The sequence below is a fragment of the Sander vitreus genome, chromosome 10 (genome assembly GCF_031162955.1).
Source record: "Sander vitreus isolate 19-12246 chromosome 10, sanVit1, whole genome shotgun sequence".
Taxonomy (NCBI): Eukaryota; Metazoa; Chordata; class Actinopteri; order Perciformes; family Percidae; genus Sander; species Sander vitreus.
Window position 1 is genome coordinate 19,538,411 of NC_135864.1, and position 24,375 is coordinate 19,562,785.

At 42.1% G+C, this 24,375-nt stretch overlaps 1 protein-coding gene across 1 annotated transcript in view; it reads left to right on the forward strand.

Annotated features, from left to right (window-relative positions):
• The window catches only part of LOC144524477 (uncharacterized), a 127,269-nt gene that overhangs the window by 68,433 nt on the left and 34,461 nt on the right, over window positions 1–24,375 (forward strand). The window contains exon 3 of the mRNA XM_078260772.1: window positions 23,917–23,961. Coding sequence (XP_078116898.1) covers window positions 23,917–23,961 — 45 coding nt within the window. The remainder of the gene's footprint in view (window positions 1–23,916; window positions 23,962–24,375) is intronic.

Consider the following 24,375-nt stretch of genomic DNA (forward strand, 5'->3'; position numbering starts at 1 on the left):
GGTTGCAATTGAAGAAAAGATGAATGCGGCCAAGTACAGAGATATCCTGGAAGAAAACCCCATCCAGAGTGCTCAGGACCTCAGACTGGGGTGAAGGTTCACCTTCCAACAAGACAATGACCCTAAGCACACAGCTAAAATAATAAGTGGCTTCGGAACAACTCTGTGACCATTCTTGACTGGCCCAGCCAGAGCCCTGACCTAAACCCAATTGAGCATCTCTGGAGAGACATGAAAATGGCTGTCCACCAACATTCACCATCCAACCTGATGGAACTGGAGAGGATCTGCAAGAAAGAATGGCAGAGGATCCCCAAATCTAGGTGTGAAAAACGTGTTGCATCATTCCCAAGAAGACTCATGGCTGTACTAGCTCAAAAGGGTGCTTCTACTCAATACTGAGTAAAGGGTCTGAATACTTATGACCATGTGATATTTCAACATTTCTGTTTTTTTCTGTCAAGATGGGGTGCTGAGTGTACATTAATGAAAAATAAAATGAACTTTTTTGATTTTAGCAAATGGCTGCAATGAAACAAAGAGTGAAAAATGTAAAAGGGTCTGAATACGTTCCGTACCCACTGTATAGTTTCAAAGAAAGGACATTGATGATGAAGTTACAGTTTCATATTTCTGCTAATATGCTGTATAATGTAAAGTGCAAAGGGGAACACACAATTGGTAGTTATATTACATGCAGCAAAATGCATGTCGGTTGCATTTGACAACCGCTATTTACATATCTGTCATATTCCTGCTTGTCTCGTCCTGTTGGTGCTGTTCTTCACTGGTGATGCTGTTTGTCTGTGTTTTGGCATGTGGAGTCAAGATTGTTAATACCATTCCTCTTGACGTATCAAACCATTTTTCAGAAATGTACCTGCAATTTGGCCAAGAAAAAAGGATTTCTGAGCTGTTAGTCACTTTCAACTTTTACATAAAACAGCTGATTGCCAAATGTATTTGATAGTTTACTCATGCTGTTGAGTGACCATAAAATATATATATATATATATAGTATTTATTGTATTAACCTATTTTACTCAACTCACATGACCAGCTTGACAGCTCTTTACTTGCAGGGGTCATGAGAATATTTGTTACATTGCACAGACTAATAGAGTAGAACAGTTTTCCAGAAATGCTGGTTTACAGTTTTACTGCAGTTTAAGTCAGTTTTAGTTGATCTGTTGTACCATTATAGTCTCTCCCACATAATCCTGTCATCCCTTATTCCCGTTCTCAGCTAATTGCAACTGAAAACACACACGGACGCTCCCCACAGCTTTTAACCATGCAGTTACCACAGGTATGTTAACCAGGCCTGGCTTTGGTCTCTGTGCATTAGCTGCACATTCCAGTGGTGTGGATAATGGTAAGTTCTATTAGGAGCTATTTGTGGCTGTGCTGTGGCGTGTTTCACTAGATTCCAACATTAGCCGGGGTTTTAACCTCGTTGGGTGAAGGATACAAAGGTGAGTGAGGGGCTGATGCTTTGTCTCCATTTGTCTTGTTTGTTTCTGTTGTCAGCCTCCCTCCCTGTATATTTGTTCTGTGTCGTTGCAGACTGCCATGGGAATGTGTGTTTGTTTATCGTCTGTGTGCATGTGTGCACTTATAGTATCTGTGCTCATTTAGGCCTCTGTCTTTCTGTTCCACTTTTGTCTCTTCCTTCATATATTTCTCATTCATGCATTTGACACTGTCCCCTCAGCATGATCTGTACGTACTTGCACATGTACACTATACATCTACGTGTACCGTGAGACTCTGTGTGTGTGTGTGTGTGACCGTTGGAGACCTAATAGCCAAGGCAGCAAGGGGTAGCCTGTTGACACTGAGCCATGGCAGGGGAGCTTCCTTCTCCCCAGCTAATAGAAAGCAAACAAGCTAATCAGAGCCAGCACTCCGGCCCCCTTTCAACTATGCAGCCATTCAGTCTGCCGGACAGAGGAGAGGACGACGGCCATCCTGCTGCAGAGGAGTTACAGTTACAGTCTGAGTAGTGTGTGTGTGTGTGTGTGTGTGTGTGTGTGTGTAGATGGTGGAGGGCAGAGGAGCATGCAGATGTGCCCCCAACAACCTCTGAGGAAACGTGTGTAGTCTAAACTTTCTTAACGCTTTACATCCCGATCAGCGACCTTTATTAGCCTTTTTTTTTAATACAGATTTTCACAAAAAAATCACAGATGTTTTGAAAGAAACATAACATCTTAAACTGCCGTTTTACCTGTTGACAAACCAATCTCGCCTCACGGTCCTTTTATTAGCTGTTCTAGAGCTTTTAAATATATAGCATGAGTTTTATCAGGGAGTTTGCCAGTTGTCATCAAGGACTTATAATCACTATCATAAAGTATTATAAGGACTTATCTTCCGATCACTGTATTTTAAATAAGTTCAAGAATACTTCCGGTTACAGCAATTTAAAAGAAAAATTGGGAGAAAACTGAAATGAGCTGCTGGTATTGCTCCAGATTCCCTCTTTGTAAATAAAAAAAAAATTAAACCTGAACCACTTTAGAAGTATTTATACAGCAGTGTTTGCATAGCAGATGCCTTTTTAATTCAATTTTTACTTTTGTATTTTTTTTAATTTAGTGATTTTGGAGCATCTTAATGGCCATACGCCATACTGTGATTGCAAGTTCTTTCTATGATCTACCTTAAAATACAGGCCAAAAAAACCCCCCAAAACAATCATGTGTTTCCTTTGAAAAGAATGAGCCCTAATAGTTATGGTTTTCCCACTGCAGTTTATTCAGGTGTGTTGATATTATCTGAATGATCTGCACCAACCAGCCTCTCTCTACCTTTCCCACGGCATCATTTCCACTTCATTCATGTGTGTACTTTAAATGACCTTTTACAGGTCAACAAATATATTATTCAACTAAACCTCCCCACCGCTGGTGTTTGGATTGCCCAAGTGAGGCTTTTAATATTTTTTTGTTGTTGTGTACAGGTCGCAGTCAGTGTTGCAAACATACAGAAGCTATACGACTTAACAGAGTTACGTATTGTAATCAAATTTGTTTCTTAGAATGACAACACTTTAATCCCCCTTCTCCAGTTCAAGGGCTTTTAGCCAGAGGGGGTTGCCGTCGGACAGTCCGGCGAGGTCAATGACTTGAGTCTGGTTGGTGTGTCACGACCTTATGTGTGTTTGTGTTTGTTACATCAGGTGCAGGTTTAAACTCTTCCATAAACCTTTGGAAACACACTTTCTCGTCCCCCCACCTCCCATTGAAGACATCAAACAAATAAATCTCAGACTTCAAATTAGCATCAGTCTATACTTCACAGCATGCCCACCTTGACACCAGATTACTTTGGTCTCACCTGATCACCCCGAGAGAGTAGTAAAGTTGCTGCTTTTAGACACGTTCGTGATTACCCATGATCCTCCTCGGCCATCCTTGACCCGCTAAAGGCCAACACGAGTGAGCTAGGAATAATTTATGTGAACTCTTTGCACGTCCCTCGAACGCCTTTACGCAGTGTCAAGTTGTATTTGTGAATTTTGGTCCTGGCCATATCTTCTTCTGTCAACACTCTCACGCTCCACATCCTGACCGACCTGCACCAGGGGAGAGGAGAGAGAAAGATGAACGCTGCTATCCAGTAGCTTTCGCTCCGTCTCTCTGCTTCATGACAGAGGCCATTTGGCAGCTCTGTTATCTATCTCTGCTCTTCTTCACTCAAGGTCTGGCCTCCACCCAAGACCAGACAACACACGCACATACTGCACATGCATGCACAGAGAACATTTATCACATTTCCCCCCAACAAGATGGAAATCACTGGAGGAGTGGAGGTTGGAGTGGATTCGAGATATATTGTAATCAGCAATCAGCAATATACAGAGTTTTGTGTTAATGTATTAGTGTATCATTATGATTAAGGTAACTGTTTCCCTTTATATATATATATATATATATATATATATATATATATATATATACATATATATATATATATATATATACATATATTAGGGCTGTCAATCGATTAAAAAATGTAATCTAATTAATTACATACTCTGTGATTAATTGATTGAAATTAATCGCATACATAATTAACGGTGCCTGAACCGATAAGTAACCGAAAGTAAAAAAAAAAAAAGGGTACTAAACAACAGTTGGTGACATTAAAGAACGGCTTGTTTATCGCTAAGGCCATATGGTTAAAATGAAATTATTTAATAATAATGTATAACAATAACAATAACTAATTTCAGTAGTAAATTGCTGTTGAACCATCAGATGGGAAAAGGACATTTACAATAACTTCAAATGCACCACGAGGCTGTAGTTTACCAGTTTCTTGAACGCACCGTCTGTGTTGTTTCTCCGGCAGCTGCAGATTGTTACATCCCGGTGTTGAATCCTCTACAGTGAAACACAGTCAAACTTTACACCGCTTTAGTGTTAGCTGTAAGCATTGTAACCGTGTTTAATCCAGCTACTAGCTAGTGGTAGGCTAACGTTAGCTGTTGTCGAGTATAGTGTTAACTAGCGTCATGTGCAGCGGTGTTTGTGTTTCAGAGCATCAGAGAGAAGCGCAGACATATCAATGGCACCAGATTTCGGTAGCCAGGGTTGGCAGGAAGAAGATTTTTACAAGTAAATGTTCCAATTAATAATGCAGGCAGCACATTCTCGTCTCCCTCTTTCATTTTACAGTCCAATGGTGGCTAGAACGGCTCCGGGTCAAGCGTCAATATGGAATGGATTAATCTGCGTTATTTTTTTAACGCGTTATTTTTTCTCAGATTAATTAATCGAAATTAACCCGTTATTATATATATAATAATTTTTACCCATTTTCACTATAACCTTTCTTTTTAAGGAACAGAATGTTTAGACACATTTTTACCCATGGATTCAAAAGTTTCAAAAAGTTAAAAATAAAGTGTGATTTTTCTACCACATTTTTATATAAAGAAACACTAAATCTAGTTTAAAAGTTGCTCAAATTGAAAAAGCTATAAGTCTGCCAGGTCATATGTTGATTTACTGCAATCATCATTCCAGTTACATGAATTTCAGGAGTGAAAGTTAATGTGAAATCATATACTCCGTGAGAACAGTCCCTGTGGTGCACAATTCCATTTGTTTAGACTTGATATAAGTACAGTTTGGTCTATTTCTTTTTTTGTATGTGTCCAATCAGGATTACATTCATGTGTGTCTCATGCCAAGAGAGAGGGAAAAGACAGGAAGTCAGGAAGAAACGCACATACAGTATGTATACATACATCCACACAGTACTGTAATAGAGATGCCTATCGAACACAGTCTTAAGTGGAAAAAGGTGACGTTCCCTGTGACATAAATGCTGTTTTTCACTGCCGTGAAAATTAAAGTCCTCACAGATGTCTACATATGGCAAACACACTCGTTATCGAATCAACGGCTGCCTCTGTTCTGCCCGGTGTTTATGGCATCGGTAACTTCAGAACACTATTCAATAAAGGGAAATAAGCCTTCCTCATGGCCGTGTAGTGTGTCGGTGTCAGATGGATTACTAAAGCATATATAAAACACATCACAACACACATATGGTCCCTGTACTCTCTTTAGGGACTGTCGCACAGTGCACCAATCTGCAGCTTTGGTCAAACAAACATCAAAGAAATTGGAAGTTTAGACATCTTGATAGTCTGTGTACCGCAGCAGAGGAAATCTCATACTCTGTTAACCTGAGATATGCACTTCAAGGCTTTCTGTTATTTGCTTTTAAACGCACACCTTCCTCTTTCTTGCTCCCACTGATACATGGAAGGACTGACGCACCTCAGTGTACATGTTTAGTGTGGTGTGAGTCTGCAAGCTGCTATGAGATATGGGTGTGTGTGATGTGGGCTTGTGTGATACAGAGCATGTGGAATATGTCTGCCTCAGTGTATCCCATGAGAAAGTTTGTGTGCATGAAAAGCAGACTCGTAGCAGGTACTCGTGTCATTGTGGTGAGTCATGCCGTATGACCCGGGGATGCTGGAAGCTCTTCAAAGTGAGTTTGTTGCTGTTTTGCAGTGAAATGAGCTGAGAGGATCTGGACTCTGCAGATGAAAGAAGCAAAGAGTGTGGTGGGATTGGTACATAGCATAGATGTGAGTGGAGGAGATCTGGTCCACAAGAAGTTGCACCCGCTGTGTGTGTGTGTGTGTGTGTGTGTGTGTGTGTGTGTGTGTGTGTGTGTGTGTGTGTGGGGGGGGCGCTGGCTGTTTAAGAGGGAATCATGAGAATCATGTTAACATGACAAAAATACATCAAGTGTAACACATGATTGTGTTCCCATTGATGTCCAAAAAAAACTCCCACAAACTTAATAAAAGATCAAAGATGTATTACATTTGTACAATTTATTTATTATGCTTAATTTCATTCCAAATTCAGGAAACATGTCATATTATGTCAACATAGCAATTACACTTAAGCGAGACTGAAGACAGACTTATATATTTATAGTAATTTTATTGACACCATCGGGAAATGTCTTTGCAGTGAGAAACATAGTAGCAAAAGATGAACAGCAACAGATTAGACAGTGTATCTGTGGCACATTAATGATATATACATGTATATACAGTATACATGTTTGCTAGAACATGCATCATGAAGTGTTTACTGTGCATAAAGTATAAGATACAGACATCCTGAATTCTATAACAACCACCTGGCTGACCGTGCAGCTGCACTATGCGACACTGGCCTTGAGTGTTAACTGCGTGACTGCGGAGCCTGCAGAGCCGTAATGAGGGAATCCATCAACAAGAAAGGGCAAAGAGTCAGTACAGGAAGAAGCAGGTGCGACTGTATACTGTGTTATTAAAAAAAATCTTCTTAAAAGTGTTTTTTATTAACAAAAGATGGAAATGGAACAATTATAGCAACTTAAAATGATTCTTCAAGGCAAACATTTTGGGTGAAAATCCTTGAAGCATTAAGTAAATGACTTGTTGACAAATGAACAGGCTGGATGATGAATAGACAGACCTCCGGCGCAAAAAACTAAATCATTTCCTTTTGCACTCCAATTTTCCAGGCACCTTTTTGCAAGTATGGCAGTAACACATGTGGAAAATTATTCCTTCTCCTGACATGGATTCCCTCTATAGTCAGTCAGTCTAGCCTCATACTGTGTGTGTGTGTGTGTGTGTGTGTGTGTGTGTGTGTGTGTGTGTGTGTGTGTGTCTAACAGCTGGGTTGGCCACACTGAACCAAAGCACCATGGATGGCTGCTAATAACCCACCCTAATAATCCCTACATTACCTAATGTCTTTCTGCGTTCAGTGCCATTAAATACCCATTCATTATAATGCCAACAGTTAGTGCTATTGTGACCAAGGTCCCAGAGGTGGAACGCTAGATGATGGCCTGTTTACTCTGCAGTGATGCAGCGGGTTGGCTCATGCCCTTGGGTGGTGATGCTCGGTGATTACCTAGGGTTCCACAGAGGTGAAGCCCAGAACAAAGCTCCCTCAGCAGGGCATATGGTTAATGAAATCTGGGCGTGCTGCTGAAGCCCCCAGACTGGAAGGATAGGAAATATACACAAAAGCTGGATACTGTACTGGAACACACACACACAGTCTCAATGTTCATTTGATCTGTGCTTCGTTTCCTCCTTACAGTGGAGCATAGTGAGAGCCTGCCGAGAGGGCTCACAAGACAAGTAGCTGAACATTAAACACATTTGATGGCTTACATTAAAATCAAATTTTCTGAAACTGGCCAATTTGACTCTAACAGCATTCATATGTAGATGCAGTAATGTAATGCATTCTGCTCTGCTACAAACCTGCTTAGTCTGTCATTCTACAAGTGTGTTAGCCCAGATCATGTCTAAGTTTTAAGATACAAGGAGGCTTAGCAGTACATGTCTTGATTACACCACTCTGAATGTAGGACCTAATTAGACGCACGGAGGAGACTCCCCTGGAGGATGGCTGGATATACGCTGGGGACTCTGGGAACTTTACTGGAAACCATTAAGGAAACAAGACATTTCCGACCGCAGGGAACAAGAGAAACGACTGAAAAATGACCAGAAAGGGAACAAAAATGAGACGCTTCAGGCCTGAATTGTTACAGTACATGATTCTGGATCGTGCGTGCGTGTGTGTGTTTTGGAGGGGGGGGCTCTGTGCGTGTGTGTGAGACCTCTTTGTCCAGGTCGCGTGCCAAATTACACGTTAGCATGGTACCAGCACAGCACTTCTGTCAGCTCATGCCACTTTTTTTCTACTATCCCTTGTTTCCTCGCTGCAACAAACACAAACTTACTACATAGAAATACACACACCGCATGCTGTTAGATAATCACCTCTGTTCAGTAGGTCCCCTATCCATATCGTCAACAGTCACTCTTTTATTATCATCACCTTTCAATTTTGAGCTTCAACTCTTTTGCCCCCTGTGGCAGCGCCTGCTTCTATCTTCAAAAGCTCTGTGTTTGTGGCCAGGTTGGCTCAGTGGTAGAGCAGGCACACGTATTGAGAGGTTTATGCCTCGATGCAGAGGTCCAGGGTTTGAATCCGACCTGTGACAATTCCCTGCATGTCTTCCCCCTCTCTCTCCCCTTTCTCACTTAGCTGTTCTGTCAAAAAAATTAAGGGTGGAAAAAGCAAAAGAAATAAAAAAAAAAAAAGCTCTGTGTTTTTTGCAGGGGGGCATGCTGTAGCTGCAGAGTGAGAATAATACACAGTCGCAGTCTTCAGAAGAAGCCAAGTGAACACTATAAATATAAAACCCACAATATTCATGTCACTTTCAACTCCTTTTGGAGAAACTGATGGAAACTCTTCATTATGGTCGAAACGTTACGTGAAGCGTGGGGTCGGAACCTGTAATGGCACCTGGAAGCAATTGTGTTTCCCTTCCTGGAATATTTATGTATTTGTGAATTATTCTAAGCATGTTCCCAGTGTTTATTGCTCCAATGATGTCTGGCGGAACAACCGTGTGGGTGTGTGTGTGTGTGTGTGTGTGTGTGTGTGTATCTATTGACAATGCAGCAACAGCAAACTGTATCCCTCATTAAAGTAAAGTCCACCCACCTCCCCCAAAGCTTCCCTTTTTATTTGCACCACCCCGTATCCAAACACTGTTAAAGACTCATAAAAGCTCTGCATAATATTTTGATATCTGTCATCTTATGCTGTTATAAAAGAGCTAAAGGGAGAGGAAGTTGCCTTCGTTTGTGGTATCCATTCCCATCATAACACACAAGCTCCAGTTTCCCATGGGGATGTTTGTTGTGATGTCTTGTGGCACCAACACAAACAGACACAGTCTGCTGGAAGCCTTAAGGCCTGGTGGATGTGTTTAGTTTTGGTGGGCAGGACACAAGGAGAGGATTTTGGTATTTTTTGGATGCATGCTTGTTTCTTTTCACTGTGATCTCTGTCTATAGGAATTATTTGCCTTTGTGGTTTTATTTTTATATATGATCATCTTACTGCTCAAGTTTCTTTGTTATAGCATTGTTAATGTGTTCCCATATTTTAATAATTACATTAGGGAGTTATCACTGAATCATTCAAATACATTTTTAGCCATGCTAGAGGTGTGGCTCTAATGGCAATGTCACTTTTAATTTATGACCAAATACCTGCAAAACTAAGGAATTCTTTTTTTTAGCATTCGTACGTGCTAAACTAATAAGGTAAACACTGTAGCATTGTTTTGCTGCGCATGCTTGGCATGACATTGAACTAAAAACATTATTCTTTAAAAGCAGACTATCAGGTTAGATATACATTAGCTCCCTCTGTGGGATGTTATCTCAAGTAAAGTGACGAGATAGTCAGGAGGAAAGAGGGTGGTGTGTGTGTGTGTGTGTGTGTGTGTGTGTTTTGAGGGGCAAGGTCTCTTCTGGATGGTGGGGGGAGGATGGGTGAAAGTTGACACCCTGACAAGTGGTGTTTACGAGACTAAAGAATACCAAAGGACAACTGCGAGCCGTCTTAAATATGAAATAGAAGGAGAGAAAAGAGGAGGTGACTGAGACCGAGATGTGTGCAAGTGAAAGTGAGAGGAAGACGGAAGCCAAGATCCAGGCGGGAAGACGTGACAGCGACATGAGGATCCCTCTCAAACCAACACCAGCTCTTAACCTGGAGGTCAGAAAGAGAGAGGTGTGGAGAGACAGAGTGAGAATATAGTATGGCACAACCACAGAGGGATCCTGGGAGAAACTTGGCAGCCATCTTCACCCTCTATCACTTGTCTATCTTTTATTGGGTGAATGTGTACAGGACAGGCACACCAGCAAAGAAAATGTGAATGGGTATGTGTGAGGGTCAGAGGTGACCTGTGTTGGAGTACAGTGGCAGATTTATGGGCTCCATCAACCTGAAGGCTGGAGGTTGCATGCTGACTTTGTTACGCACTTATATTTGTTACCAATACCAATACCAGCCTGCTGATGCTAGGTGTGTGTGTGTGTGTGTGTGTGTGTGTGTGTGTGTGTGTGTGTGTGTGTGTGTGTGTGTGTGTGTGTGTGTGTGTGTGTGTGTGTGTAAGCTTCCCATCTGGCCTCAGGGGTAAAGTCTGATTTAAGATGGAGGACAGGGCACATTGATCAGTAAAGAAACATGCTGTGGACTGGGGATGAAAGAAAAAACTGGAATTGTGTTGCTTTGTATCATTAATATCTATCAGAGCATTGCAAAGCCAGACATGGAAGGATGAGAGGCCAAGAAAGAAAAAAGAGGGAGAAGTTTCTCAGGGTCATACTGTTGCCCCTCTCTTCCTTACTTTATTCATTCATTATCTACCTCCCTTCTGCTGTCACTTTGCAAAGAGTGCTTTCATCTCCTGTGGGGTGGTTTGGTTATAAAACCTGCAGGAACAGTGTTTACATCATTTGGGTGTTTAACTATTTATTCTGATGTAAACCTGTCGTACATGTTTCTGCTACTTTTATCCTCTCTCCCTTTTGATGTGTTTTCATGTCAGAGGTTTATCTAACCTAATGGGTGTGTTTGGACTTAACAGATTGGTTTAAATAATGGTTCAACATTTTGGTACACACTCTTATTTGTTTTCTTGGCTAGAGTTGGATGAGAAGAATGACATCGCTTCTATGTCTGTCCGCTAAACATGACCCTGGAGATGGTTAGCTTAGCTACGCACAAAGACTGGAAATGGAGAAATGCTAGCCTGGCTTTGTCCAAAGCAGTGTTGTGTATGTGGTTTACAGCCCTTATGCAAAGCTAAGCTAACTAGCTGCTGACTGTAGATTCACCGTACAGACATGAGAGTAGTATCAATCTTCTCATCTAACTCTAAGTATAGTTCCTGAAATGTTGAATTATTGAATCCACAAAGTAAAGTTAGGGTGCGATAGTTTATTAGTAGACTGTATGTCTGGAAATTACTGCCAGTCACTCACACTTTTACCATGTGTGTGTTTGAGTTTAAATGTCTGGTTTTCATCTGTACTCCTCTGTTATAAGCTGGGGCTTTAGGTTTGAGCTGCTCCTCCTCTGTTGTAGTCTCAGACAGCCAGAACAGATAATTAGGTCCTGTTATCATTACCTGCCAAAATGTGAGGCTTGGTATTGCATTTATTAAATACAAGCAAAGTGAATTTGAATTTGGCATCTGAAACATATGGTCTCTTGTTGCACCTTGATTTTTTACAACAATGGATCTGTTAAAAATGGGCTTTTAGAAATGGCTTCAACAGAAGGTTGAGAGGGGAGAAGTGTGCCGTAAAAGCCATTTAGTTTAAGGCCATATTGGCTTAGATACAGTCAGGTGCATGCAGACAAAGCCTCCATTGTTGGAAAACCCTAGATAGTTAGTTTTACTATAAACTTCCTCCGACCGATTTATGAGACAGGCCCCATCCTGTGAAGAAAAATATAAAACCTTTTGTATTTCTAGTACTGATGTATCATTTTGCCATCAACACCCATTGATCTGGGGCTCCGGCTCAGTCCAAGAACCTGTCTGTTGGTCAGAAGGGCGTTACAACTCTAACCCGTTTTCTTCCACTTGGCCTGGCAGACGATCTCTGAAACCTGAAGCCGTCCTGAAGACGTTCAAGTATGACACCTCAGGGTGGCTCCAAGCCTGGGTTAATGCCTCATTACTTGGTTTTGGTTCAGTGAGAAGTGTTGTTAAATGATGTTCCTTCTGATATCTTTTCATCTTTAATCACTGACCAGACAAATTCTGATATATAGAACCCTCTTTCCCTCCTTTTCCACTGTTGTTGGCTTATTTGTTGGCAAGCTGGAAAATGAGGGGATTTTGATTTTAGGCCAGCAGCAGCTGAGGTAGCTTGGCAGGAACCAGGTACAGCAGGAGAGCTGAAGGCGGGTCAGTGTTCACATTGGATGGGAAGAATAAATCCCATTACATCAAATAGTAAACATGTGTATGGTGACATGACTGACTTTGGATGAGGCGTTAGATGAGCGTGTGTTGAGTGAAATGAGCTAAATGATGGCCCGTGCATTTCTCTCTCTCTCTCTCTCTCTCTCTGCAGCTGGGGATCTTTTGCCCACATGATTCCTCTGGACCCTTATGCAAGGTCACTACATTATGAATGCTGATGCAGAGATGTGATTGGTTTAACAGCAATGAACGGCACATACCTCTGTCATGCACGCCCAGCTGTGTTTTATTTTCATTACTGCACATGAAGGCTATTGGACATATCAGCTGTGTCAGCCATCTATCACAGTCGCAGCTGTCGGACACACAAACTAACATAGTTTGAGACACACACACACACACACACACACACAAACTGTAAATGCTCTCAGACACATGTCTCTCGGGCAGGGCCATCTGCCCAGAGATATGCAAAACTCCACATACCGTGACAAATTTTTATTGAAAATGATGTTATATACTGTGGATACATGAATGGTCGAATGCAAACTCACAACAGGCTGTAACATCAGACTGATTTCAGTCCATCGCCGACTGTGTCAAAGGCTCGACAGCCATCCCAGCCATGTTCTGACCCCAGGAACATGAGCAGCTGATTGGACCAAATATGGAAGCCACCAATCGGATAAAGTGACACATGACCTCGTCCGATAAAGTTCACACTGGGGCACGTCTGCACCTGCCACAGGAGCAGTTTCACAACACACACATACAGTAGACACACTACACTGTTCTAGCCCTCGAATCACGCAGTATTGAAAGGGGACATGGGTTATGTTACATCAGTAACCTCACAGCACAGAGAGTGAGGGACATTCAGAAACCCTGCAGTGATGGCATCGTATCTTGAGGCACTATGAAATGATATCCTCCTTACGCACACCTGTATGTGTAAGCCTTTGAAATAAACAGATGATCATCTTCAAAAGAAGTAGTTGATACCCTCGTTTTGAAATCCCAGAGAGTTTATGAGTGATCACAGAGGCAGCAGCACTGACGACAGTTTGTGTCCTAGCAGGCTGCAGCCGCCGAAAGAAATACTTTTTTTCAGTTGTTCTACAATGAATGGCATTTGAATTGTTTCAGGGAGCCATGTGAATATTTCCCAACATGGATATTGTCTTGCCAGTTAGCCTTTAATCCTGAAGTGCAAAGTATCGGCTTCATTCTAAATTCTACTCTATTTGAGTAATCCAGAATATATTTACATACCATTTTTACCACATTTGTTTTAAAAGATAACATCACATCTGTTTAAACGCTGGCCCTCAACATGAATGTTCCTGTTTTAATACGGCTTGTTCGCCTAACGTGGCGCTGCTCCACATAATCAATCACATCCTTTAGCAATTCTTGATCCACACGTATCATTGGAAGTTGTTTTTTGTTTAAGCCAGAATGAGTTGGCAGCGCAGAGGGCTATGCACTGGGATATGATTACTACCAGACCAGATACAATAGAGTATTGGCACATAGTGGATGGATCAGGCCAGGTATGCCAAGGCTGGTGGAATCAGGGGCGGTAATGAAAAAATAAAGCGGCAGTGTTTCGATGGTGGTGAGTAAGAGAAATAGGCTGGAGCTTGCATGGCAGAAAGTTGAGTGAGTGATGGAGGAACGGGCTATTATGGGCATGTGAATGCTGTGGCAGGATGCATACATTACATGAGTAGGAAGTAGGAAAAACACATTTGACGACACGTCTCCTTACTTAGCCATTTACTTTATGTATACCTGATTATCTGATAAAATAACACATGTAATATCAAGTATACATGTCTGCAAAGGTCCATTGGGTCTACTTTGTCAGTTTGGTGTGTTTTATGGTTCTACTCGCCTGCATCATGACACGCCAAGTCACAACTGTGTAATCAGCCTCTGGACCACCTGCCCCACGTTGCCCATAAACCAGTGGGTGCGTGGCTGGCAGCTTTGAGATTGCATCCTCTCACCTTGGCTTCCACAGATGCTGTAATTAGCCTGTCTGTTTCAGGTGTGAGAGAAGAGGTGAAATAAACCAGAGCTAGCTTAAAGTAAGAGCTAAGGGCATGAGGGGTGAGACACCTGTGAAAAAGGAGAGAAATAATGGTGGAGATTAGAATTTGATTTCAATTGGTAGAAATTGCACAGGGAAGCAGGGCTGGAATTTGGTCTTAAGAAAGCCAAGGGAAAGGCAGAGATCTGTTGGGATTAAAGAAAGAGGCTTACTGGAATGAAGCTCCCTTTTGAACATTCACACCATGTTTCCTCAACTGTGGCCCGCACATTGCCCTACACATTGTCTTCTGTTACAGCCACATACACACACACAAATGCTGCAGTTTTCGTTTAAAGTCATGGTGATTAGTGCACTTTTCTCTTTATTCCTTTACACTTGAAGACCTACCCCCGCTCTCTCCATGCCCGGCTCCCCGGGCCTGCTCTAACATGTTCCAGAACATCAAACTAGAACCATATTTTATGAATGGATAAGGCATACAAAGATAAAAGAGCATTTTATCCTGTTATAGACCACCATTTGACATAGACTGACACTGGACGAAACCGACACTCCTTGTCAAATTTCCACTGCGTACATTGATGCTGCTGATGTTCGTCACATTAAAGATTCTGATACTTTAATCTTGTGTCATTTTTTAAAAGAAATATCCGAAAGGAAAGGAAGGAAGTCTGTGTTTAAAGGAGGTCTGGCACTTTGGATGTTCAAGACACAAACTCCCCCATGCTCCCCAAGGTGACCCATGTATTTTCTTTATTCCCACTCTACCTTTGTGCCATTATGTGTTAACCCTCTTGTTTATTCTCCCTGAGGACTGGATTGCACACCTCCAGACTTCCTGGAAGTCCTTGCAGCAAACGGTGGCCCCCAATTTGATATGATCTACAAACATAACCCTCATTCTCACCTCGACATGGCACATCTCCCATTCGTTATGGGACTCAGTGATTCCCACATCTGAGGGTGGCGATTGGTCACAGGAGGTTTGTCAATAACCAGTGCTACTCAAAACACGAGAGAGAGCAACATGAAAAATGTGCAGGATTTCTATTTCCAAGCTGAAACCACTGAGGAGTGTGTGTTGAGTTGATAGGGATTGCTCGTTTGCGTGCAAGTGCGCTTAAAATCCTCTCAAGTGCTCAAATTCCAGCGTCTGTGGTTACAGTCCCTCCTTATGGAAGTACCACCCAGGAGCCTGTATGAATGGTGAAAACCAAGGCTCTCCCATACACGCCAACATGCCCAGCGTCAACAAACACATACATCCGAGTGTGAATGTGTGTGTGCGTGTACACGTGTGATTCACTTGCAGTCGAGGAGAGTTTGTTTATCTGGGGTCAACCCATTTAAGGCATCGTCACGCCAGGGCCCTCTTTCCAAAAACAGGACACAGACCTTACAGACACACTTGTATTAACATGTGCTCATAACAAACTCCAAACAGCTGAACTCTCAAACATTTTTCAGGATTTCCTTAAACGAAAACTGCCTCTGCTATCCTGTGAAAATGTTATGATATACAACAACATCAGGGAAGAGAGATTTTCCTTTTCACACAGCTGGTGCCATATATTTAAAAATAGAAGAAACGACATGTTCTGTTTCATACAAATGAAAAGTGTCATTCATACACAATAAAATACACTTTTAACTCACTTCAATACAATTAAGGATTTTGCTGCTACTGTCTCATTTGGTCTGATATAAACAGTAGCTTATGGTGGCAAATGTTAGCAAACTTAAATATTGCTTTACGAACTGACATCACTGAGTCAGTTTGCTTACGTTGCCCTAATATCATACTTAATGTAAGCATCTATCATTACCCATAAATATGGCCAGTGGCTAAAAGTAGCATAGGTTCACTTTAATGAGTTTAGGCCATCATCTACTACAGGAATCAATCACGCAGTGAACTGGGGGGAACCCTGTTTTCAATCCTCAACCGCAACCTTTTTCTGACTTACTTTGAGCCTGTAAATAACCTAAAGACAAAGCTTTTGTCTTCTGGCTGCTGAACTTTGGGTGCTCTGGTCCACTTTGTTGTGATCTGCTCTCATTTGCTGTGCTCAGCTGGTGTTGACTGTGTTTTGCTGGAGCACTCTCATTGTTTTGACTACGTCTGTCTCTCTGTGTGGGGCGGGCCCGTCTCTGCCATCGCCTCTCATTAGCTGTGACACACGGTGACTACCCAGGCAGCCTTTCAGCACCCGCCTGCCACTCAACGCAAACCACCTGTCAGACATCACAACAGCCGGGGTCTCCTCCTTCCAAACCTGTGCACGCTCACAAGCAGATATAAACACGTAATCAAGTTTTCCACAAGTGCAAGCTCTGTCACACCAAAAACACGAATGAACTGTCAAAGATTATAGAAAGCCAAATGATAAGCTTTTCGTTCGTTAGGACCCAATGAATAATGCAACAGACATCTAAACACCTAAACAACCCTGCAGCTATAAGAGCATGCATGCATTCTTACTCACACACATGCAGGTTTACAGCAGCATCACTCAGCCCTGACAGAGCGGGTCAAGGAAGCTATACATTGATCACACTCGCACAGGCATGAAATAGGCGTCCATGACCTCACACAAATACACTCTCAGACAGCCTCTCACACAGACGCGCTCTCACTCAGCCCAGAGAAATCCACTCTGCAGTCATGTAACACTTGATAGTGATGAAAACAGGAAGGTCAACTTGGTACCAATGTGTTCTCTTCTTATTTCCCAATCACAGATTACCTTTGCATGAATACCAGAGTGATGTTTACTGTACAGCATCTCTCTCTCTCTCTCTCTCTCTCTCTCTCTCTCTCTCTCTCTCTCTCTCAAACCACATGTCATCAGTCAGAGAGGTGAAGTATGGTCCACACACAGGCAGAGTTTATAACTTATATAAGACTTATATATTCCACGAGAATAACAGTTTATGGTAGTGTTGTGTTTGTGGTTGGAGGTTGAGACACACAGAAATATTAGGGGAACAAAATTTTAGCGATAACTGCTTTCATTTGATACTAATCTGAATTAAATTTCAGTATCCAATGACTTGAGATAATGCACCATTTGCTGAACTTGCAAATGGTGTTATTGCAAATGGCCAGTTTTTTTGTTAGTTTGAATAGGGAATCTCGAGCCCTCTTTAACAGCTCAACAAGCATACTTAACATTATTTTATAACATGATTTTGGATGACATGTTTCCTAAGAATAAAATGGCACAGTCCATGCCAGAGATTTACATGTGCTCTTTATCTGTGATTAGGGTTGACAATACTTCTAATGCAGCACTATCACTGCCAAAGCCAAAATTAGTCTATTAGGAATTCTGTTATTTGAGTTTTATAACAGCCTGTTCGTAAGAGGTCTCACAGGGAGATAGACCTCTCTGTGGTCTAATTAACCCCAAACATAAGTATCATTCTTAAATATTTAAGACAAATTTGTGGCAAAGGGGAGGATATCATTCCATTATTTTCCTACATATTAGGATGTAATAAGGTAAGAAGAGAAAGGAAATAGTATTTAAAGGAAGACAAACATTTAATTTAGCAATCATTGTTGAATTATTGGACCAAGGGTACCATATTAGCAGCCTCCACCAGTGAAATGCTGGGCAAATATGCAAGTGGCTGGTAGATTTGCTTCACTCTCCAGCCAAACAAAATAATGTTAATCTATAGAGTGGCTGGAAAAATTTGAACATTCATTAGCTATTTGGCTGGTGGACAAAAAAGTTATTTGTGCAACCTGATTGGAAGTAAAGCAATTGTATCAAAGTACAGAAAACTACAGACAAGTAGGCTACAGACTACAGACTGAGACCGCTACTTTAAAATGTGGATTATGCAATTTCCAGAATATGATGTACATTTAGTGTATCGTGGTTGAGTCTGGTGCAAAAAAAGTAAGAAAACACTGATGTGGGAAAATTATTGCATAATTTAAACAACTTGCATACATGTGGTGCAGATCTTTATTAAATCTACATTTAAGATTTAAGAGAAGATTTGATGGGATGAGGTTGGATTATAGGTAACTGTTCTGTTAGATTCTGAACCCGGGCTGACAAAGGACAGTAGAGACACGGGGCAGCTGGAGAATGAATCACCACCATGTGACTCACATCCGTCTGTCTTTTTCTCTTTCTGTTGCTTACAACCACAGCATGTGTCCCCTAACTTATTGGAGGCAAAGTTGGACACAGTGAAACGCTGACAGATCAGGAGACACTTAGGAAGAAGTAGTTTTGTTTCAGACAAAGAGGCTCAACAGCTGTGCCCAAATGTGCAAACAGGAACCGTTAAGAAGGGAATCCTCACAATTATTTTTCAAAGCGGTAAACAATTACAATGCAATTGACTCAGACGTCTCATTATGAGCAAATAGATTCGGTCTTTGACAAATAGTAAAACAACCCACTTTGTAATTTTAAACAAATGCTGTATGTTTGCAATAAATAATTTTTGAGTCAAATTTTAGGACAGCATCTCTGCAATTAAATAGTGTTTTGTATTTCTGTCTTACGAGCATACACTGTATGAAATAGCGATTAGGAGCAAATCTCTAGTTTGCTTTTTGTCTTTGCATACAGACACCTCTTCTATGATAGTATTTAAAGGCGATTAGAGGAAAATCTGCTACTGGGATGTTTTTTTTAAACATTCTTAAGTGGGAAAAAGAAATGAGAGAGGAGATGCCGTAGAGACACATTGCCTCCAGCTAACATGGAAGCAAGAAGCTGATCTTACTTACACCCTACCTCTCCACACCCCCACCCCACATTTCTCTTCCTCTCTAGTTAAATTAAATTTTCCCCTGTTGCAGGAGGAATATTGGGGGGGTATGAAACAAAGAAGGAGTGGAGAAGAGGGGGGTAGATGGATAGATGGATAGATGGATGGATATAAGTCCTGTGGTTGTGCATACGAAGTATCACATTCTGCTATTTTCATTTGGCTCTTTATTGCTCCCAGTTGTTGGTTTAAACAAAATGGGGCCTAAAAGAAGAGTGGAAGAGGGGGTCGTTCCACAAATCCTGCGCTTTGTTCCCTGGAAGCACTTTGTTTGCGAGAAATGTCACAGTAGCTAAATCAAGCCGAGCTATGAACAGATGGTGTGTGTGTGTGTGTGTGTGTGTGTGTGTGTGTGTGTGTCCAGAGACCAAAGGTGTTGTAGATGCAGGGAGCACATTCATTTGGTAACATTCACCTGAGAAATTCTTGCTCTAAATGTTTTGAGAGAAGAAGAAAGAGTGATGTTGTGTTTGTGTGGTTTTTAGCTCACAGATGTACTTGCAACCAGTGAAAACGTTGATGGAGAAATTGCTTTAAACCTCGCTCAGGTCGATTGCACTTGTCAGCAGGAAGGTTCAATATGCAGTATTGGAATTATGGAAATTTGTGTTTGTGTTTCTGCACAGTATGTGTGTGTGTGTGAGCTTATACACAGGACTGTGTGTCATGCTCCAGTCGCTAAAACATCCCATGTAAAGACTGATGAACAAATCAAGGCAGAGATCCAGATGTTTGTTTCTTTCAGTCTCAGGTATTTGACATTCTCATAGAAAAACACTTCCAGTCCTAAGGGAGCGGTTGCCCTGCTAGCTGCTCCCAGTCAAACTTTGGACTGCATGTTTTTCTACATAGAAGTTTAGGGTTAGCATGAGATACAGTGCTTCAGGCAAAAAACGTACTATCCACAAGTTCAAACACGCGTGCATGCGTGCGTGCATGCGTGCGTGCGTGCATGCATGCATGCATGCATGTCTATTGTCACTCTATTTTCATATTCATGACATATGATGCTAATTGAGCGTGCATGTGTCCAGCACTGCTTGTGTGTCCCTCAGAGAGTTCTACATGATGTAGTTGTCTTACCTAACTGCCTGACATTTGTGGAGGTCCATCTTTCTTTCTTTGGGGGATTTTCAACACCTGTAAGAGTGAAGGACTTGTCCTCCCAATCTTCTTTTTTTTCTTTTCTGTTAGCTCCCCTTGTTTTTCTGTCCCCTATCTCCTCTGCCTGCTCCTTTGGCATCTGCTGTACATTGTTTAAACCAAACGATCACCCAGAAAAATTGTGCTTTGTTTCGTCTCCTTTTGATGTTGATAACCTTTGACTTCGACAAAAAAAGAAGGGAAGGGAAGTCAAATTATGATACATCCCATTACTGTGTCAAGTAAAACATGATCCTCCAGACTATCTCTTACTCGCTCTAACGTACACACTGTTTCTATTTTGGTTTGCGTGTGTGACATTTACTGAGCCTGGTATGCCACTACGACACAGGAAGTCGAGACTGACACCTAAGTCACGCCATGTGTCCGCGTGTTTGAGTGTTTGTTTGTCTGTATCTCAGTGGTTATGTGTTCACTGCCCTCTCCTGTAATAGGTACTAGGATTAGTACTTCCACACACACACACACACACACACACTTTGCTCTCCAGTGCTGCTGTTTTTCCCATTAATTCCTCCAGTCAATTCAGTCCTATATCAGCTTGTCATCACCCAACTCCATTCCCCCTCAACCCTGCCACTCAGGACCAATCTCGCTCCCACGTTTCAGTCACTCAGACGCCCGCTCCTCCAGCGTTTGGCGACTGACCTGTCAACATGCTGAAGGCTGCCTTTTATGTCTCAAATGAAGGTAGAGCAGGCATGGCCCCCCATGACCCATATCTTATAATGCATATCCTTGCTTGAGGAGGCACTTTAAATGGCCAACAACCATGTGTTACAAGGATTTTTAAGGGATTGTGAAGCCATCCATCCATCCCCTACTAACTCCCTTTATCGTTTTTTCTTTCTTCACCATCTTTCGTCCTGATCCCACCGTTTCTCTGTCCCTCCCGTTTCATTTTTCTACCACCACTGTCTTTCCTCCACATCCTGCCACTCCCTTAGACATTACTCTCTTGAAACAGTTGTACATTTTTACTCCCCATCTATCTCTCTCTCTCTCTCTCTCTCTCTCTCTCTCTCCCTCTCCCCTTCCAGCTTGTCCTCCCCATCTCCCTCTCCTCCAGCCCTGAAGAAATGCTCCATCTCTCCCTGCAGAGGCCTAAGCCCCCAGCAGAACCGCTCCATGCTGCTGTTTATGGCTGCGGGGGTTGAATCAGAGGAAGTAGGCCCACTATGGAATATGGAGACTATTAATGTAAATGCTGCGGCTGGCAGTGTGTGTTAGCTGGCGTCTGAGTTTTGAAGGTGTAGAAGTGTTAAATGATTAAAATTGTTCAAACATATATTTTAAATGGGAGTCATAGGTGCACAGCTGTACTCAGTCTCCATTGTTACATTTTCAATTGTGTCTTCTTGTTGCCAACAAAGTCTGGCAGCAGCTACAAATGGCAACTGAATCAGATAAAGAACAAGAAACAGTACTAAGGTGAAAATCTGGTTCAATGGTACACTGTAGACTGAGCACATGCAGGAAGCAGTTAACTCTTTTTTCATGATACTTCTTATTATTCCTTCAATTCCAAAGTAATTAATAGCGTATTGCTGTTGCATAAAGGAGGGAAAGAAGGATGAAAGAGGGAGAGGTAGACGGTAGAAGGAGGTGGAGCATGATTGAGGTCTCTTTGAAAGGGTTGGCAGAGTCAGGAAGTGATTAGGCCACTACAACAAGTCCAATAATGACAATAGGGAAAACATGTCTGTAGCCACAGCCACTTAGCATCAGGAACAGTACCCAGTATGGTTCCCATTTCATTACAAGAGCCGGACTGAGTGTGGGAGGATGGGCACATGGAAGGAAAGAGATGAAATATGGTGTTACCTACAGGAGAGTTTCAGAAGGTTTAGTTACTGTTGTTTCAGCTGCGCTACTTTCTTGCCTCACATATGCAGTTTACATTAATAATGGTGGCAGATTTACCTTTTGGAATTCATTATAAACTTTGAAACAATGGGTCTTTGATTTCACACAAAAGCATGCTTCTCAATTCTGGCAGGTGACCAGAGATTTTGCCAGCGAAAATGACAGCTCTAGCTAGCTATCGTTAGATGTGTGAACATAAATGATATCATGTGAAAAGACTGAGGTTTAAGTAGCAGGCAAGTCAACATCCTCACTAGCTGATGATTCATGTAGAGGACATGGAAATAACGGGTCAGAATTGTTATTATACTGCAGGGTAGAGCAGTATAACAAGGGACAATTTAAGATCAGTTATTTTATTCTGACATCTTGTTTGGATGAATAAAAACATACGTGGACAAGCAACACAAAGGTAAAGGTTATAAGATAAGGCTAAAAAAGACATGAACCTCCAAACTTTAAATGCAGAGTGCCCCTCTTACTACAACACCACACAGAGCTTCAACATGTGCCTGCTGTGCCTTGTTGCAGTTGCTAAGCTAAAGGGGAGGGGTGGACGGTCTTTCTGAGCCTGAGCAGAAACCTGTAATTTTTTTTTTTAGTCAATTGCACCGTCTCTTAAAAACAACACTTCATAGGATGTTGAATTCCTACTGACCCGATTGTTTTGTTACTTAATCACGACTCTAAATTACACCTGCTAGGAGACAGAAGAAAATTTGGCTAGCCGGCTCAACCGCATCCAAGAAAATGATAGCTCAACGCTGGCTCCCCCCCCCCCCCACTCGCTTTGTATAAAACAGTGGTTGGTGTATTTCCTAGACATAGTTATGCTTGAGCTCTCTACAGCAAGAATTAACAAAGCCAAGTCATCAACTATAGACCTATGGAAAAACGCAGCAGGACAAGTATCAGTCCTAATGACCTCAACATCACAAGAATTAAAGGAGAGCGATCAGGCAAGGTGTGATTTTTGTTTTCTTATTTATTGGTTTGTTTTGTTTTCCTCGAGACCGCAGAGGGTGGGGGGTGGGCAAGGGTTTTTGTTGTTGTTCAATTGTATTTGTTTGTTCTGTATGTTCAAAAATATCAAAATAATAAAAAATTGATCTTAAAAACCCCCCCAAAAAACAAATGAATGGTCTTGTAGCAGCATGAGCTTTGAGACTAGGTCGGCCCTTTCTCTGGCCACATCATCTCCTGGTTTCACTACAGCCCTCCTTCTATTTTTCACAACTTTACTAGACTTCTCCATCAACAGCAGAAATCGTTTTACCGGAAAGTTGGTGCACTGGTGCCAACTGCATCACTGCAGGGTCAGAGGAAGGTAGCTGGATAAAGCCCAGGCAGTGAGCAATGTTTCTCATAAACTTGATGTTCAGCCAGAATGAGGAGAGAATTGGTCCTAAACATGCCAGTTTGACATAAAATCAATACAGTACATTTGGTTCTGAGTTTGACGGCATCCTTTGTTGTCATTTCTAACGTCTGAATCTGTCCTCACGTCACTTAGGCACAGATATTTCAGTGCTGTGCCAGTTCACACAAACTTAATGCCAGGCAACACATGACCACCAGCAGTGAAACAGCAAGTGATGCTCGGCTCTTCTCTACTCATCCCTGCAGTGCTGATTTGGGGGATTTACTGCTCTGTCTGTGTGTTTTCACAGGGCTTCCAGGGAAGCGTGGAAGGATGGGAAGAAGAGGGGAACCTGGTAAGTGACGCCCGCCACCTGCTTTGTTAGTTTATTTCTCTTTTTCTTTCTTTTCCTGGATTACTCTTCATCTCTCCCTCTCCCTCACTTGCACCCACACTCCCTCTCTTTTCCTGGGTGACCAGCCCAAGTTTGAGGGCTGGTAAAATAGCCGTGACCCACGAGTCAGGCCATTGCATGATGGGCTGCAGTTGGCCCTTCGCCCTGTCCCTCCCTATTTGCGCCGACATAGCGCTAACCTCGGCCATGTGGTTGTACTAACTTTGCCCAGATGTCAGTCGTTCTCGCTGAGCGGTAGCAGCTGCAGTAGTACAGGCCTAATGAGATTCTCCCTTGCCAACATCACTACCCGCCATTATTGTGTTGCTTTTTCTTTCCACCCAGACCGCAAAACACTCATTGAGGAACCAAAAC